Here is a 16,232-nt window from a genome sequence, read left to right on the forward strand (position 1 = left end):
CCTGGCTGTCCTGGAACTTGTTCTGGAGACCAGGCTGGCCTTGAACTCACAGAGATCCACCTGTCTCTGCCTCCCAAGTGCTGGAATTAAAGGTGTGTGCCACCACCATCCTGGTTATTTGCTTTATGTTTATGTATGTGTAGGCATGTGTGCCTGACCAGAAAGTGTCGAATTCCCTGGAGCTGGAGATATGGGCAGTTGTGGAAGCCACCTGGTACAGGTCCTGGGAATGGAGCCCAGATCCTATTCTACAGCAGTAAGCCCTTTTGACTGCTGGACCATCTCTGCAGGCCCTGTGTTTGGAGTTTTGAGTTCTGTATCTATTCCGTTATTCTATGGGTAGGGATATTTTGCCTGCATACGTGTCTGTGCACCACATGTGTGCCTGGAGCCCTTGGAGGCCGGAAGAGAGTCTTAGGGCTCCTGTGGGTGCTATGAGTTGAACTTAGCTCCCCAGGAAGAACAGCCAGTGTTAACAGCTGAACCCCTCCTCAGTCCCTCTTTGTGTTTTCTGGACGTCAATTCCACGCCAGATATATAGCCAGCGAAGACTTCTTCCCATTCGGGGCTGTCTCTTTGCTCAAGTAGCTCTTTCTTTTTCTATACAAAGTCTTTTGTGTTGGGACCAATTGGAGTCCCGGCCTTCAGCTGCTCTTCCCTGCTAGAGCCTTCTGATTGGAGTTACTAAAAGCTGTGCCTAGAGGACCAGAGGATGGGTTTTTCACCTGTTGGCCCACTTGACTGCTGGGTATTTAAGCCTCCATGGTGCTATGAAATAAAGGGCTTCTTACCAGTAATTAGACATCCGTGTGTCTGTCTGTCTCTGTGTGTGTTTTCTCAACCTCCAGCCCCTTGCCCAAAGCTCACCAACTGTATTGTAGTGCATAGAGCGCAGGCGGGAGGGGGGGCAGTGCCGGCTGCACTTTTGCACTTCATACAGTCTCATTTATCAATGGGCTTCTGCAGGGGGAAGGGGTGGGGGACAGAGGACAGCTGCCCCACTTCTACTGTTTTCTCAAATGCCGCTGTGTCTTGTGTTGAGCTAGTGTCCTGAGTGAGTCAGCCGCCTGCCTCCACACCAAGTTCTCTGGAGAAGCCGAGGCTTCGTTCCTCCTGTGATCTTCCCTGAGCCACCATGGACCACACCCGAGAACCCCTGGAGGGACAGCGCAGGGATACCAGGCACCCGGGAAAGTTTGCGCAGCCTCTCTGGTTTCAGCCCCTGCATAGGTTCCTTGGGCATCACCACCCTCCCCATTACCCCATCTCCTTGCCAACCAGGGACAGGGCCTGGAGTAGGCGCTGCCTGGGCAGGTGACCTGCAAAGACAGGCTTTGTCAGCCGGCTCAGGCTGCTGTATCTAAGAAGGGCTGTCCCAATGTCCCTGCCCAGTGACAGCTGCCAGATCCCTCCCTTTGGGGATAACAAGGACTCTTAATTGCTCACCTGCTGCTCAGAGAAGTTGCCATCCCTGGGAGGGGTTGTGTGGGGAAGCTGTGCTAGTTAGGGACATGGCCCCTCCTTGTGAGGACAATATGCGTGGTGTACACCTCTCAGTGGGTCCTTCACAGAAAGCAAGGAAACACTACTCCATCCTGTACCATATCCTGGACTTTGGGAGTGACTTCCGAGTTGTGCCCTCCTCTGGGTTTAGCTAAACCAGGGGACTTGGATTTCGAGACCTCCAGGCTCAGCCAGGCATGTCCACTTTCTAGGACATGCCCTGCTGGAGAACACCCCTGGCAACTCTCAGTTCCCTGGCCCTCGTGGGAATCAAGGGAGAGTTCCCTCTCCCTTGTGGGAGAGGGCATGCAGGATCTTCAATGGGATCTCACCAGCAGCAGAGGCAGGGGCTTATACTAGAGAGGGGTCTCTCTTCTGCAGAAACCCCAGAAACCCTGGCCAGATGCTGTAGGGCCACAAAGGGAAGATGAGCTCGCAGGTGGCAGTGGGCACTTCCTGTTATGTGTGCTGCCCAGACCACAAGCAATAAGCAGCCCATCCCACCACTCTTTTACCCAGTCCCCTTCCTTTGGGGTCCCTGGGACTCTACCACACAAAACAGACTAGACTCAGTCCCCAGACTAGGGAAGAAGGGTCTGCTAGAGATTCCCATGGGAGTTAGAGGCAGCACTTTCTTGATCTGCAAGGCTTGGATCAGACAATGTGGGCGCCCCCTCTTCCTGCCACCACCTACTCAGTCCCCCCCCCCCCGGTGGTCAACCCCCATCAACAAGCCTTTGTAATTGCAGCAGCCTCCTGTCTCTTCTTTCTTTTGGAATAAGGCATGCTCCAGCTTGCTTCGGGGCCCTTAATTTTTGATCGGGGACACCTCCTTGACTAATTATTTGGCAGTAATGAGGGAGGAGAGGCGAGGTTGTGAAAGTGTCCCTGAGCTTACAGAATGAAGCTGCAAATTAAAAAATGAGGCATCGGTAAACAGAGCGCTAATTGGATTAATATGAAAACGACAGACGGGGATAAAAATAGTGAGGCGGACGACAGCGAGATTGGGGTCAGAGCAATTTCACGAGCATCGCTCAAGCTTTGTGTGATAGATGTGATGAGTAGGACACCGGAACCACACAGGGTCTGCTCTTGATACTCAAATGTGAGCTCACTGAACACATTTGAGTCGCACAGCTTCTTCCGAGTCAGTGCAAACCGCCTGGGAGACTATCAGACCCCTGAGCCATTTTGAACACTAGAGATTCTACATGACAACTGCCATCCTCCGCTCCATTTCATTTTTCTAAGTTTTATTTTAAATTCTGTGTACATGTGTATGTATAGGTATGTGCACTGAGTGTAGATGCCCATGAAGCCAGAAGCCTTGGCTCTCTCTGTAACCGCAGTTACCAGCAGTTGTGAGCCACCTGGTGTGGGTGCTGGGACTCAAACTCTAGTCATCTCTCCAGCCCCTCCTTCTCTTTCCTGTTGGCCCTGTAAGATGCTTTCGAATTCTTTGAATCTCAGAGCCAAACTTGTGTGTGGGTTACCTAGTGGAATTTTGTTTAAAAAGAAAAAAAAACTCTGTCAGAAGATGGTGGGAAGTTAGTGTGGGAACAGAGTGTCCATCTCACTTCTGAATGTTCTCATCAGGTATCGGGAAATGTCTCCCACGCAAGAAGTTACTGACGAAATCTCACAGGGACAGGGTGAGCGCTAGCCATCGGTTCTCCTGGAATGCCAGCGAGGTGCCAGGCTTCACAGGACTTGGAGGGCACCTGAAGGACCTTGCAGACCAGATGTGTCCTGCACTCCTCACCTGGTCACAGTGATACTTTATAGTGGGGGTTAACCCTGGACTGCTTGCCTCAAACCCTGGCTGGCACCTAGACTGTGCAAGAGTTCATAGTCTCCAGAAAATATTCATTTAGACAAATAACATAGCACTTGAGCTGTGTATATATTTAAATTGTCAAGTCCTGATTCTTAGGATGAACCTTCTCATATCATTGCTTTGCACTGTCTTGGTTATCATGGTTCTTACGTGAATCAAAAGCCCCGTCCGGTCCATTCATCTGTCCATCTATCATCCATCCATCCATCATCTCTCCATCTATCCATCCATCCATCCATCATATATCCATCCATCCTTCCATCCATCATCCATCCATTCATCCATCATCTGTCCATTCATCCATTCATCTATCCATCTATCCATCCATCTTTCATCCATCCATCCATCCACCCATCATCTATCCATCATCATCTATCCCTCATCTATCTATCCATCCATCCATCATCCATTCATCCATCCATCCACCCGTCCATCTATCCACCCACAAAGCCACTATGAAATAATTCATCTCTTGCTCATTGTTGAGTACCTGTTGTATACTAGGCACTGTTGTGGGGCTCAAGAACCAAAAGTTTGTAAGCTCAGCCTTTGTCATTCAGTGACATCAGTCTGAAGCTGAGGTTTCTGTCCTGCAGAGTGCAAGCCTCTTGAGTAATATGGAGGTCACTGAGCCTAGCACAGCAAAAGACATCCCAGGCAGAACACAGAAGCCAGTGCTCCTGGGATATGCATTGTATCATTCGGAGAGGCGTGGGGATAAGTCTTGTAGTAGGGCAGGAGGGGCGTTTAGGATCTGCCACTCAAGGGACCATCAGAAACTTCAGTAAGCCAGGCAACGTCTAGTGATGTCCTAGTGCCTGTTCTCTGAGCGCCTGTTCCCTGTATCTTGGGTAAGACACAGGGGACTCAATCACATGCAGTGAGAGGCACAAGGATTTGGCCAAGGTTCTGTTTAGGAGACCCAGGTCTGCTATCTGTGAAAATGAATGCGGCAGTGAAAACAGAAGCAAAAAAACAGAAAAGAGTCAATGTTCTGCCAGCGCAGATGAGGTGAACATTGTCTCCGTCATGAACGATATGTTAGATACATCAATCCCTCCACTTCCTCAGTAGACAGGGGTAGTAGCTCTTCTCATGGTATTGGTAACATTCATGTCAAATGAAAAGCGTCAATACAAGGTGTCTGTCACATCCTTTCTTGAACTCCTACTTGCTCTTGGGACTTTTGTAGGGGTTGAGGAGCTGGCGGGGCCAGGACCCAAGACTCAGCTGAGACAAAGGAGGAGTGCTCGCTCTCTAAGGCAACCATATCCTGTCCTCCTGCTTCAGGGACTGTGACAACCGTGGTCATTCTGGATTATTAACCAGGCAATCCAGTGCCATCATAGAGAGAGAGATGGGTCAGAGCTGGGGAGAGGGTGCCATTCTAGAAGCAGTGGTTAGACACTGGGTGCCTGGGAGAGTTGAGAGGTGCGGAAGGCGGTCCCTCCAGCAGCCTCTGTGGGATGGAGGGAGCCCATGCGGCCACACCTCGATTTTAGCCACTTTGGCTCAGTTCTCCAATCCTGTGTGGGAAGAAACACTCATTGTTTGATGCTACTAACTTTACAGCAGGTGAGACCAGGTTCACCTCAACATTGTACTCATCAGCACTCCCCACACCTGGATACCCTCCGTGGGCCTGGAGCATGGGGAGAAAACAGATCTTTAACCCTGGCCTCTTGAATTCCTTGCTGAATTCCCTGCCTAGCGCTGGGGTTGGCTGCCTTTCTGTCACCTGTTCAGGAAACAGCTTGAGACATGCCTTGAGCTGTAAATGGAAGCTGGGTGGTAGTGGCACAGGCCTTTAATCCCAGCTCTCGGGAGGCAAAGACAGGTGGATCTCAGTGAGTTCGGGCCCAGTCTGGGCTACAAAGCGAGCTCCAGCATAGCCAGGACTGTTACACAGAGAAACCCTGTCTTGGAAAACAAAACAAAAAAATGGAGATGTGATTGGCCACCTGCTCACCCGTCCTCCCTCCCACTCACATGTCCGTCCTCCCACTCACCCGTCCTCCCTCCCGCTCACCCGTCCTCCCTCCCGCTCACCCATCCATCCTCCCCCTCACCCATCCTCCCTCCCGCTCACCCGTCCGTCCTCCCGCTCACCCGTCCGTCCTCCCGCTCACCCGTCCTCCCTCCTGCTCACCCGTCCTCCCTCCCGCTCACCCATCCATCGTCCCGCTCACCTGTCCTCCCTCCCGCTCACCCATCCTCCCTCCTGCTCACCCGTCCATCCTCCCGCTCACCCATCCTCCTTCCTGCTCACCCATCCTCCCTCCCGCTCACCCATCCATCCTCCCGCTCATTTTTGTCCTTCAATAGATGGATTCAAGTAGCAGAGATGCTGGGCTCCCTGCTTATTCCTAGAGAACCCAGAAAAGCACCAGCCATACCCACAAGTATCCCTGAGCTGTGTGTGTGTGTGTGTGTGTGTGTGTGTGCGCACATGCCCTACCTCTTGGGCCTTGGGTCCCTGGAAGGTGAAAGGTATCCAGAGATAGGATCGGTGATAGGTCATCTTTGGTCACCTCTTTCCCTTTCTGGGTCTGTCCACCCAGGGTGTGTTGTCCTTCAAAGCTTCTGTCACCTGTTACACCATGCTCAGACTTGGCCACTGGGTAAGGCTTGAGTTTATCCAGGAGAGAAGCGCCGCCATCTCAGATAACGTTTTCTGAACTGGCATTTTGTGGAACTCTTGCTTCCTACATCCGCCGTGATCACCACCCACTTTTCTTTGTAGCTTATGACAAGGTGGACATTTCTTCTTTTTATAATTTTTAATTTTGAACTTTCACATATTATGCCTTGGGTACTAACTGTTTTCACCCATCCACCCTTATGTTGGCTTAGTGACCCATCAAGAATAGCCAGACCGACTTATGGCTGTGAGTTCAGAGCTATCCATTGGAGCCCACTGGGCTCAGCACAGGGTACATAACCGAAGACCGTGGTTCCCCATCTCCCAGAACCCACTAATAGCCAATAGTTCAGAGGTAAAGGGCTAAGCTCCTCATCTCCCCTCCTTGACTGATTGCTGATTGGGCTGGGCTTGTGTGACCTGTGCAGGAAGTGAAGTTAAGTTAAGCTAATGATTGCAATAGTTGCTTGAGTCTCTTCTGGGTTCTATTCTCATTGTTCCCTGAGCCTTGGAGGGGATCTAGGTTACTTGTTTAGGATTGGGTCCACATCTGTCTCTTTTTGGCATCTTGGGCAGGTGAATCTCTATATTCACCGCTGTCTGTTGTAAGGAGAAGCATCCCTGCTTGAGGCTGGGGGGTGATTGTGTCTGTGGGTTTAAGCACAGAAGTTTAGGTGGCAGTTTAGTATGCCAGCTTAGTTAATTAAAGAAGTATACTCTCCCCAGGTGTGGTTGTGAATGTCTTTAATCCCAGCCCTCGGGAGGGAGAGGCGGGTGGATCTCTGTGAGTTTGAGTCCATCCATCTCTCTTTCTCTGCCACTCCCCCATCGCCTTATTTTTCAGACAGTTTAACTACATATTCCTGACTATACTAGAACTTGATATGTAGACCAGGTTGGCCTCGAGTTGGGTCCCCACTACCCACATTAGAGAGCTCAAAACCACCTGCAACTCTAGTTCCAGGGTCCTGACACTTCTAGCCTTGAGGGGGACTACACCCACGTGCACATAACCGATACCCACACGTAAGCATAATTAATGTTTTCTAAAATCTTAAAAATGCCTGCAGTGCAATGGGAAGCTTGGAAGCTCATTCGTTGAATGGTCAAGGATTATGACTGACTGCCTCAACTTCCCCTGTCAGTTCTGCTGGATATCTCTAAGCCCCCGACTTGATGACGTTACTTTGGTTCTACCAATCAAGCTACTCCAGATATCTCTGCCGGATGTCGTGAGCTTCTGGTTTGATGTTTCATGTTTATCTCATGAGAAGAGCAGTAGTAATGTCCGTTGGTAATGGTTTGCCTTCTAGAGACTGGGTCTCACTATGTCTGGACCATGTGGAACTCACTCTGTAGACCAGGCTGGCTGCACACTCACAGAGATCCACCTGCCTTTGCCTCCCAGCACTGGAGTTAAAAGGTGTGTGTCATCACACTCCCAGCAAAAGCTTTTGGCCGTGTGCTGTCAGGGGGCCAGCCTATATCAGGACAGAGGTTTGGGGAAGACAAGGGACCCTCCCCATTCCCATAGTCTGCTTTGACAAAGCTTCAGTGGCCCATGATAGCTTATCAGCATAAACTACACTGCAACAGGAGTGTAGTAGGACCTCCGAAGTCCTCTGACTAGCGGTTAGAAACATGAGATAGAAATTCTGAGTTTAGCACTCTGGCTGCTCATCCTCCCGGGTCAACACCAACTGGAGTTAGGTGTGGGCATGAACAGGACAAAGACATGGTTCCTATCATGCAAAAGGACAGGTACTTTGCTGCCACCAACACGTGGAGGTGTGTTGTTGAGACGTCAGAGTTCCCAGGGCTTATTCTGAACTGTTCAGGGGAGAGAGAGGTGGTACCGAGGTGTAAATGGGTTGACTGTACCATCTTCTGGCTTTGTTTATGTGCTTGGGACCATCAACAGGAACTACCCTCTGTGATTTTAACCTCCTGAACTCAAGTTTCCCAGGTAATGGGAGCGTGTCCTCAGGTTGGTCACCAGGAGCAGGGGTCATGAACACAAGTCAGCACAACACCTGTAAGCCTACTAGCTGGTCCCCAGACCCAGGGCTCCCAGCCGGGCTCCACCCACTGGCTTGGAGCTGGCCACAAGGCCTCCCAGCTTCCGTAACTCCAATGTCATCACCTAGGCAACTGGGACGCTGCTGCCACTGCCCTGCCACTGCCCTCCTGCAAACCACGGGGCCTCCAGCACCTCAATCCAAGTCTACGGACCTACCCAGGGCCCAGGCTCAGCCAAGGTAGGCATGGGCTCTGCTTGACTCTCAGCTCTGAAGGCAGGGTTCTCTTGCTGTCCCCCTCCCTCACGGGACAACAGCCTCAGAGTGCCAGCAGGATACAAAAGCCCTTCCCCATTGACTCTCACCTGGTAGCCCAGAAGTAAGGCACTGTGTGAACAGGCATGCCCCATAGGCAAGCTGGTGGCCAAGGCAATCTGAGGAGGTACTTCTGTGGTTCTGATGGGACAAGGCATTGTGGTATGGTCCTTTGGGAAGCCATCTGCCCTGAGTGAACTTCAGGGCCTCCCTGTCTGTGACCTTGTGCTATGGCCAGTCAGGATGGGAACAAAAGTGATTCTGGCATCTCTGCAGCCTTCATTCATCTGAATCACCTTGGTTTCTCTTCATTCCCTGCCCAAGAGACACCAAGCAGCTACCTGGACCCTCTGAGGCCATGCTTGTCCTGCAGGGTGTTGCCACTGCGCTGAACTGACTGGTTCTCCTTAGCGTCTCCTCCACTGCCTAGCCTCAGCCTCTTTCAGCCTTCATGGTCCTCATGTGTATGTCTGTAGGCGGCCCGAGTGTGGACAGTAGATTGAGCTCAGCAGGCCCTGCTCCTGCTGCTGTCCTGTGAACAGGGGGACAGGCAGATTACATAGGGTCCTAGCAGGATGAGCTGGAGAAAATCCTAAACAGAAATGGTCACCGTGGGGCCTGAGAACACGTGAGCATACACGTGCGTGCACACATATGAACACCGCAGTTGTGTGGTGTGTTGTGAGGCGGTGTGTATATGTGTGTGAGAGGGTGGGTGGGGAGGCAGGGAATCTGGGTGTATGGGCCACACCCCTGTGTCTAATCATCCTTTCCTAGCCTTGGCCCTGGAGCCCAGATGGCTGGAATGTTGTTTGGGAGATATTTGCCTCCGGTTTTTAAAATAGGGTCTTGTTCTGTAGCCTAGGCTAACCTAGATTTCACTGTAGTCCAGGTTAGCCTTGAATCTTGATCATCTACCTCAGTCTCCCCAGTGCTGAGATTGCGGGCATATATCACCATGGCTGGTTGTCTTGGGGTATCTCTGATCTGATTGGTTACTTCAACTGCTGGTCCATTTGCCTTCACTGTAGGCAAGAGACCCTCATAGCAGGTCTCATGCTGTGAGGGTCTTGTGCCTATAGTGAAAGCTCACAGGGCCAGCAAGAGGACACGGGTCCCTGTGGTGCCACACATGGCCAGTGATAGCTCCTTGGGTTCTAAAATCTGAACTTCCAACAGATCGAAGACCAAATGAGGATACAGCTCCTTTTTTGTTATTTTAGTCTTTTGTTTATTTTGTGTGTATATGTGTATGAAGGCATGTGGGTACATTCCAGAAACTGAACTCCATCAAGCCTGGCAGCAGGTGCCTTTAACTGCTGATTATCTCACACAGCCCCTATAGGAGCCTTTCAGACCTGGGGTGCAAATGGTGAGATTTTATCCCCAAATAGCTCACTCTGGGGTTCAACCATCCTTCCCTGACCTGCAATGCCATTTGATCACACTAAATGATTAATTCTGCCACCAATGTCTGTTTGTTAGATGCCAACTTTAGACTGTACACTTACTTACTGAACAGCATGGCCAGGTCTGACCTCTGCATTTTATCTGAACACACACGGTCTCTACTCCTGTAGACGATGTCATGACATTCGGGGAGCCAAGGGCTGTCCGGAGACCCCGAGAGGTGAGGCTCTGCAGCCATCTGGTCCTACAGATGACTTGTAGGACTGTTACCTGGAAGTGTAGGGCCTTTCCTTGCAGCCTCGGGCCTGAGACAAAGGGTTCTAGGGTGTTTGGCACCTAGTTCTACAGGTTAAAGGTCATCTGGAACTTTCTCCAGAAGTAGATGAGTCCCTTGGAGAGGAGAACGGGACAGGAAGTGCCTGCAAGAAGCCACCCTCCACATCCAGCCACCCTCCACATCCAGCCACCCTCCACATCCAGCCACCCTCCACATCCAAAACCAAATGGAAGTCGGGCCATGAGGACCCACAGGTGGCTATATTACAGACATAGAACAGCCATCCACATCGGATTCTTGGTAACAATCTTGTCCAGGATTCTCCTGAGAGCTTAGCATAAACCATTCATGCAAGGAAGGTGTCACAGCCTTCTTTAGGGACTAGAGAATCTAGGCTCCACACACAGGAGGAGATGGGGGTCCCTAAGTTGGTGGCTTGTTGAAGGTCTGGTGAGTGCAGAGGTCTGAGGATCAGGGTGTACACTGGAGGTTCCCCATAACTGTCCTCAGTAGCTCCATCTGCCCTCCTGAGGCCTGTCTCCGTGACCTGCAGCCTCTGCTTGGCAGCAGTGTGTTTGCCTAGCCGCTGACTCTCTCTGATTAAACCCAGGCCCTCTAACGATGGTGACCAGTAGGCAAAAAGACCATCTGACCCCTGTGAGCAGGGTAGAAATGGGTTTGGAATAGAGGGATTCATTGGGCAGGTTGAAAGAACTAGGGTGACCGGCAGCCTGGCACATGGAAGAGCTGAGTCATAGGGCGAGGCCGTGACAACTCCCATGAGGTGGGCACTCTCTCCACTGAGACTTGCTCTGGACACCTGTATACACAGTGTCTAGACAGACACCCTCCCTGGCTGCTGGCTCCCATCTCTCCTCTCCCTCAGCATGAGCCCTGCTCAGTGCTAGGCGGCCGCTGGACCCAGTTCCCTTTCCACTCTATCCTTGCAGGCCTGAACCGGTCTTGCCACCCGCTTCTCTCCAGCCAGGCTCCCTTGGAGGACCTCCTCTAGGTTGCTGCTGCACACTGACAGGGGACGTCTTGCCCAGCTGCACTGATGGTGCATGGGGGGGGGTCACACCAGCAAGCTCCCTTCACTTGTACCACCCGTCCCCCTGGCCCTTCAGAGGAACTCACTCCTTCAGGTCTATGACCCCCACCATCCAAATTCACCTGTCGCCTGATTTCCAGCCACCATAACTTGAGGGCATAGGGTGGGAGTCCAGATCTGGCTTCCTGGTCCTCCCTGGCACCAGCCTTTGGCATCATCACAGGTATCATCTGTTCTGCCCCCCAGATAATCAGGTTATCCCCGACTCACCTCTTCCATGTGATAGATATCAACTCTCTTCTTGGGAAGTCCTGTGAGTGAGGTGGTGTGGTGATATTTTGTTTGTGATCCAACAAATAAAGCTTGCCTGAAGATCAGAGTGCAGGGTAAGTTACTAGTTAGCCATAGAGGCCAGGCAGTGCAGTACTGGTGCACACCTTTAATCCCAGCACTCAGGAGGCAGAGGTGGAAGGATCTCTGTTAGTTCAAGGCAACCCTGAGCTACACGAGGTTGGCCCAGTCTCAAAGAGAAACAGAGCCAGGCAGTGGTGGCTCACATCTTAATCCCAGTACTAGAGAGTCACACACCTTTAACTTCAGCACTAAGGAGGTGGAGACAAGAAGGGATATGGCTGGGTGGAGAGAGGAATATAAGGCGGGAGGAGATGGAAGCTCAGCGCATTCAGTCTGAGGATTCATAGAGACAGGATCACCTCTTTGGTCTGAGCATTGGTAGACATTGGTAGAAGTAAGAACTCTCTAGTGGCTGGCCTCTCTGCTTCTCTAATCTTTCAGCTTTCACCCCTGATAGCTCCAGTTTTTATTAATTAAGACCAATTAGAATTCGTGCTACATGGAGGTGCTCAGCAGGCTTGAGACCACTTTCAAAGAGGAGTGAGACCAGAGATGCAGCGATGGCAGAGACCAGAGTTGACCTATCTCTGTCCACAAATGCTGCTTCTCACTCTGCCTTTCCATTACAGTAGGGCCTGACTTTCTCTCTCCCACTGTGACCCCATCCTAAAGGAGCCATGACTCTGCTGTGCATCCAACACCATCCTGCCCAGCGCTGTTGCATCATGGTCACCCTCTTAACTTCACTTCACGGGTGGTGGGCATGAGGATCCATGATCATCCCTTTACAGATGAGAACACGGAGGCTCGGGATGGGGTGTCACCTGCCCAGGTTCACACAACTGGAGAGTGGCGGAGGTGGGCTGTGTGGACGGAGCAGAAGGGACTTGGCTTAGGTGCCTAGCAGGGCTGAGTGTCAGGGTAGATGCCATGTGTCCCATATCACCCCAACATGTAGGTGTGAAATTAGGGGCAGAAGGAAGGTCTGAGCGGGTCAGCGGAGGACGGGGAATCCCTGAAGGTCTACATGTGGGCAGGGCCTTGAAAACAAGTGGGGGCTTCCCCCGGGAAGGTGGGAGTGCATACTGGAAGTGCTGTCACTTCTAGAAACCTATCTACCCCTGTTTTTCTACCCGGGCTCCAGGCGGCCACACCCTAGCCAGATGTGATTGGCTGAGCTTCCCCATCATCTCCCCCTTTTGTCTAAACAAGGTCGAACCAAACCCAATACAACCATATACAACAGGAACAGATACCAAATATAAAATTACAAGCAATAAACAATATTAAGCAAGAAACGCATAACAAAAGTTTTACTAAGCATTCTATTTCAAGGGGTCTAAATAATGTATTGAAATTAAGTTTAGCTAAATCATGAGGAGGGTAACTACAATTATCTAATCTTCAACTCCATCAAAGATCTGAGAAGGGAAGTAATATTACTTGAATAAACAGGAAGTGCAATTGAGAAACTTCCAAAATGTGCAACAAATGACAGAGACTACTGACTACCTGGGCAATCACCCAAAGTCTCATTTGCAGCATCGAGGCAACCAACTTTGGCTAAGGCCTGACATAAATGACATACCATTTTCAAAGGCAAGAAACTTTTCAAAATTATCTTACCCCGTCTTTGCATGATATGACAGTCCTGTTTTATCCATTTAGCGATATCTCTGTCAGTGGTTGAGGTATGGGCATTTCTTTGCCCAAAGGCCAGTTCTGCCAAATAGAAAGGCTCCAGGTGGAGTGTCTTTGGTGCTCAACATTCTCTCAGGAGTAGATGGGTGTTGCCAGGAGTGATTGTGTCTCATTACCATGGAACTCTAGGTTAGATTAAAGGCCATTTTCTACAGCTCTTTGAAGAGGTTGAAGATTATACTATCTATAATGAATATAATCTCTATGTATCTAAAGAACCTGATTAGCCTAATTATAAATATGACAAATATAGATGACTATTGATCTATAATTCTCAATACCTATCTAACTTAGACTAAGACAATAAACAGCTGTGCAATAAATAAGAACAATGACCTTCAAATGTAAACAATGTATAAGTATCTTGATCAGAGGTAGTAGTGTACACTGCAATATGGTAAATATATATGTCAATACATAAACAAAGTTTCAAAAAGAGGTAGAAGCATACATGCATACAATATTCAATATAATTTAACTTTGTATCAATATACAAGAATCAATACCAATATAATTGTCTAAAAACAATAACTCACAAATACCAATCTATTATCCCATCACCAATTATCCCTTTTTTTTTCAAGAACACCCCTGAGCCTATAAAATTCCTCCCCACCCCTCAACCATATACCAATTGAAACCAACCCCTAAATGATGTCCCTAAACCTGAGGGCAAACTCTGCTGGGAGAGGGGACATCATCCTCTAAAATTGCTTCCAGCTGTCATGGGGGAGACGTTCTTCCTAGGGGATCCTGTGAAAGTAAACGATGGTTAAATTCCAAGATTAGTATTTGGTTTGGTAAAATTGCAAATAGTCTCTGAGTATTTTGTGGAGGTCTGGCCAGAATGTCGTAAAAGATGTGCACCATTTCAGCTAACCAAGTTGGAACCATCTTGTGCAGCTGGTACCCAAAACAGGCCTTGTAGTAGTGCTATCAGCATCATGACGTCATATTACCCAGGTGGAGTTGTTGTTGTGGGGCCCCATCTTCTTCCTGGAAACTTCAAAGATTACTGCAGGGAAATTTGTTATTCATTGTGGAAGATTTAAGCATGACCTATATAGACATATACAGACATATATATTCAATGAAAGGTATGATAAAGACAAAAACAAATATGAGGAAAGGCAAAGAAAGCTTATAAATTATTTTCTTTTCTACTGTCCCATATCATGGCTCTTGACATGAGACAGAAACTCCGGGTTTTCTCTTAACAACAGGCTTGGAATTGGAGAGGGACTGCGCGCTGGTAGGATTTGCTGAAGGAGAGCTGGGAAGGAGGCTCGTGATGGCGGGGGTGCCTTAGAGAGAATGCGCACCTATCTACCCCTGTGTTTCTATCCGGGCTCCAGGCAGCCACACCCTAGCCAGATGTGATTGGCTGAGCTTCCCCACCTTAGAAAGAAGAGATTAAAGTGCAGGAATCAAGAGGTGGGTGCTTACTATGCGCCCTGAGCGGGCGACCCAGCCTCTGTGGCTGTTTGCTAGCTGGACACTCCCTGGCCATGTCCCTGATAATAAGATGCGGGACACACTATTCTCTTATATGTGCCATCTTGAGGGGCACAGGTCAGCATGCTGCGATACTCATTTCATTTGGTCTTGTCTGAGTCCCCACAGGGTGCCAGGTGACTTGGCATGGGTGGGAAGTTTGACCAACTATTATCTCCTCTGAGAAGTCCAGGGAACCCCAGTGACCTGAAGGATGAGCCCATTCCCGTACTGCGGCTGATGGCCTCAGCCCAGGCAAGAGAAAGCAGCTGCTTCATAGTTCACATAACATACCCCACCCTGCACGGAGTGGCTAAATTTGTCTCCCCTCGCCAGTACTTCACTTCCCCAGCTTGGGGAGAGGGCAGCAGCTGCCACCTGGACGTCAAGGGCCTCACCTGGCTAGGGAGCAGAATGGCTGCCTGAAGGTCGGGATTTTCCCATCTGGGACAGGACCAACAGGCGAAGGCGGTTGTCACTGCCACGTTGGCCCTGAGGAAGAAGGTACTTCTGCCGCACATCAGGGGGGACCCCAGCCTCTGCCCAGCATACTAGGTGAGAGCAGCAACTCTCCTAGCTGCACCCACCGCTTGAGAGAGACAGGCTCCCGGCACCAGGGCCCCCTGGGGCCAGGTTCTTGGCTTCCTATCTTTGGACTGGGCCACTGCCTAGAAACACTGCGGTTTCCAGAGGGACACTCCCTGGCCATGTCCCTGAGCCTGACACCTGCCTTCCCTCCATGAGAGGATCTCATGGGTGCTAGCTAGGGCATTTTGAGTTCTCTGGAAGAAAGGCCACAGAATGACTGAAATGGGCAATGGAGAGCCCCTTCTGTGGTCATCACCAACTTACTACTAGGCACTTCTGATTTCCATTTTTCTGTTTATTAACATTCACTGCTAATACGAAGTGAGCGGCTAACAAACCACATTAACCGTGACATCACGTAGTAGAGTTACCAAGAAAGGGGTGGCCAAGGTGGGTCCCTCTGGGGCTTTCCCCTGCTGACCTAGAGAGAGAGGATCATTAGCATACCCAAAAATCCCCATATTGCTGAAGGGCCTGCCTCCCGGCTAAATGTGGACTCTCTGACTTCACAGCTTACATAGGGGAGGATGGGCATTGGGGTTCTAGCAGGTGTGAGGGTCTGTCCCCACAGATGGCCCAGGATGACTGAGAGTGTCTGGTATATCATACGTGGTTGTGAAGCATGGGCATAGCAGGAATGGGGGGTGTGATGGGAGAAAGTAGGGATAGCAAGGGCAGGATGCCCCCCATTCTGTTTAATTGTTATGTTCTATGAGAAGTGACATCTGTGTCCCCACCTCCAGTTGGGTGATATAGACGAGGGTGGGGGAGGAGAGTTGAGAGTTGTCCAAGATGAAGGCTGCCTTCAGCTTTCAAGGACAATGACGGGGAAGAAGAGTTGGACAGCTGAATGTAGAAGTAGCATGTGTCCAGGGCCATGGTGACGGGGGACAAGGAGGGGGTGCTTGGGAGAAGGACAGGGCTGATACCAGAACATGTGGGAGCCAGACGGAAGGTTCAGAGGGCGGTAACTTTTGCTTGGAAACTAAGACCAGCCATAACGGGCAGGGTGAGGTAACAGAAGAGTCAGCAGCTTCCGT

General features: G+C 50.3%; 1 protein-coding gene across 1 annotated transcript in view; it reads left to right on the top strand.

Annotated features, from left to right (window-relative positions):
• The first annotated feature begins 8,117 nt into the window (after positions 1 to 8,117).
• The window catches only part of Tp73 (tumor protein p73), a 58,364-nt gene continuing 50,249 nt past the window's right edge, over positions 8,118 to 16,232 (top strand). The window contains exon 1 of the mRNA XM_041652110.1: positions 8,118 to 8,242. Coding sequence (XP_041508044.1) covers positions 8,118 to 8,242 — 125 coding nt within the window. The remainder of the gene's footprint in view (positions 8,243 to 16,232) is intronic.

Source organism: Microtus oregoni, unplaced genomic scaffold (assembly GCF_018167655.1).
Source record: "Microtus oregoni isolate MIOR12 unplaced genomic scaffold, Mior012 000005F_ref0000423, whole genome shotgun sequence".
NCBI lineage: Eukaryota > Metazoa > Chordata > Mammalia > Rodentia > Cricetidae > Microtus > Microtus oregoni.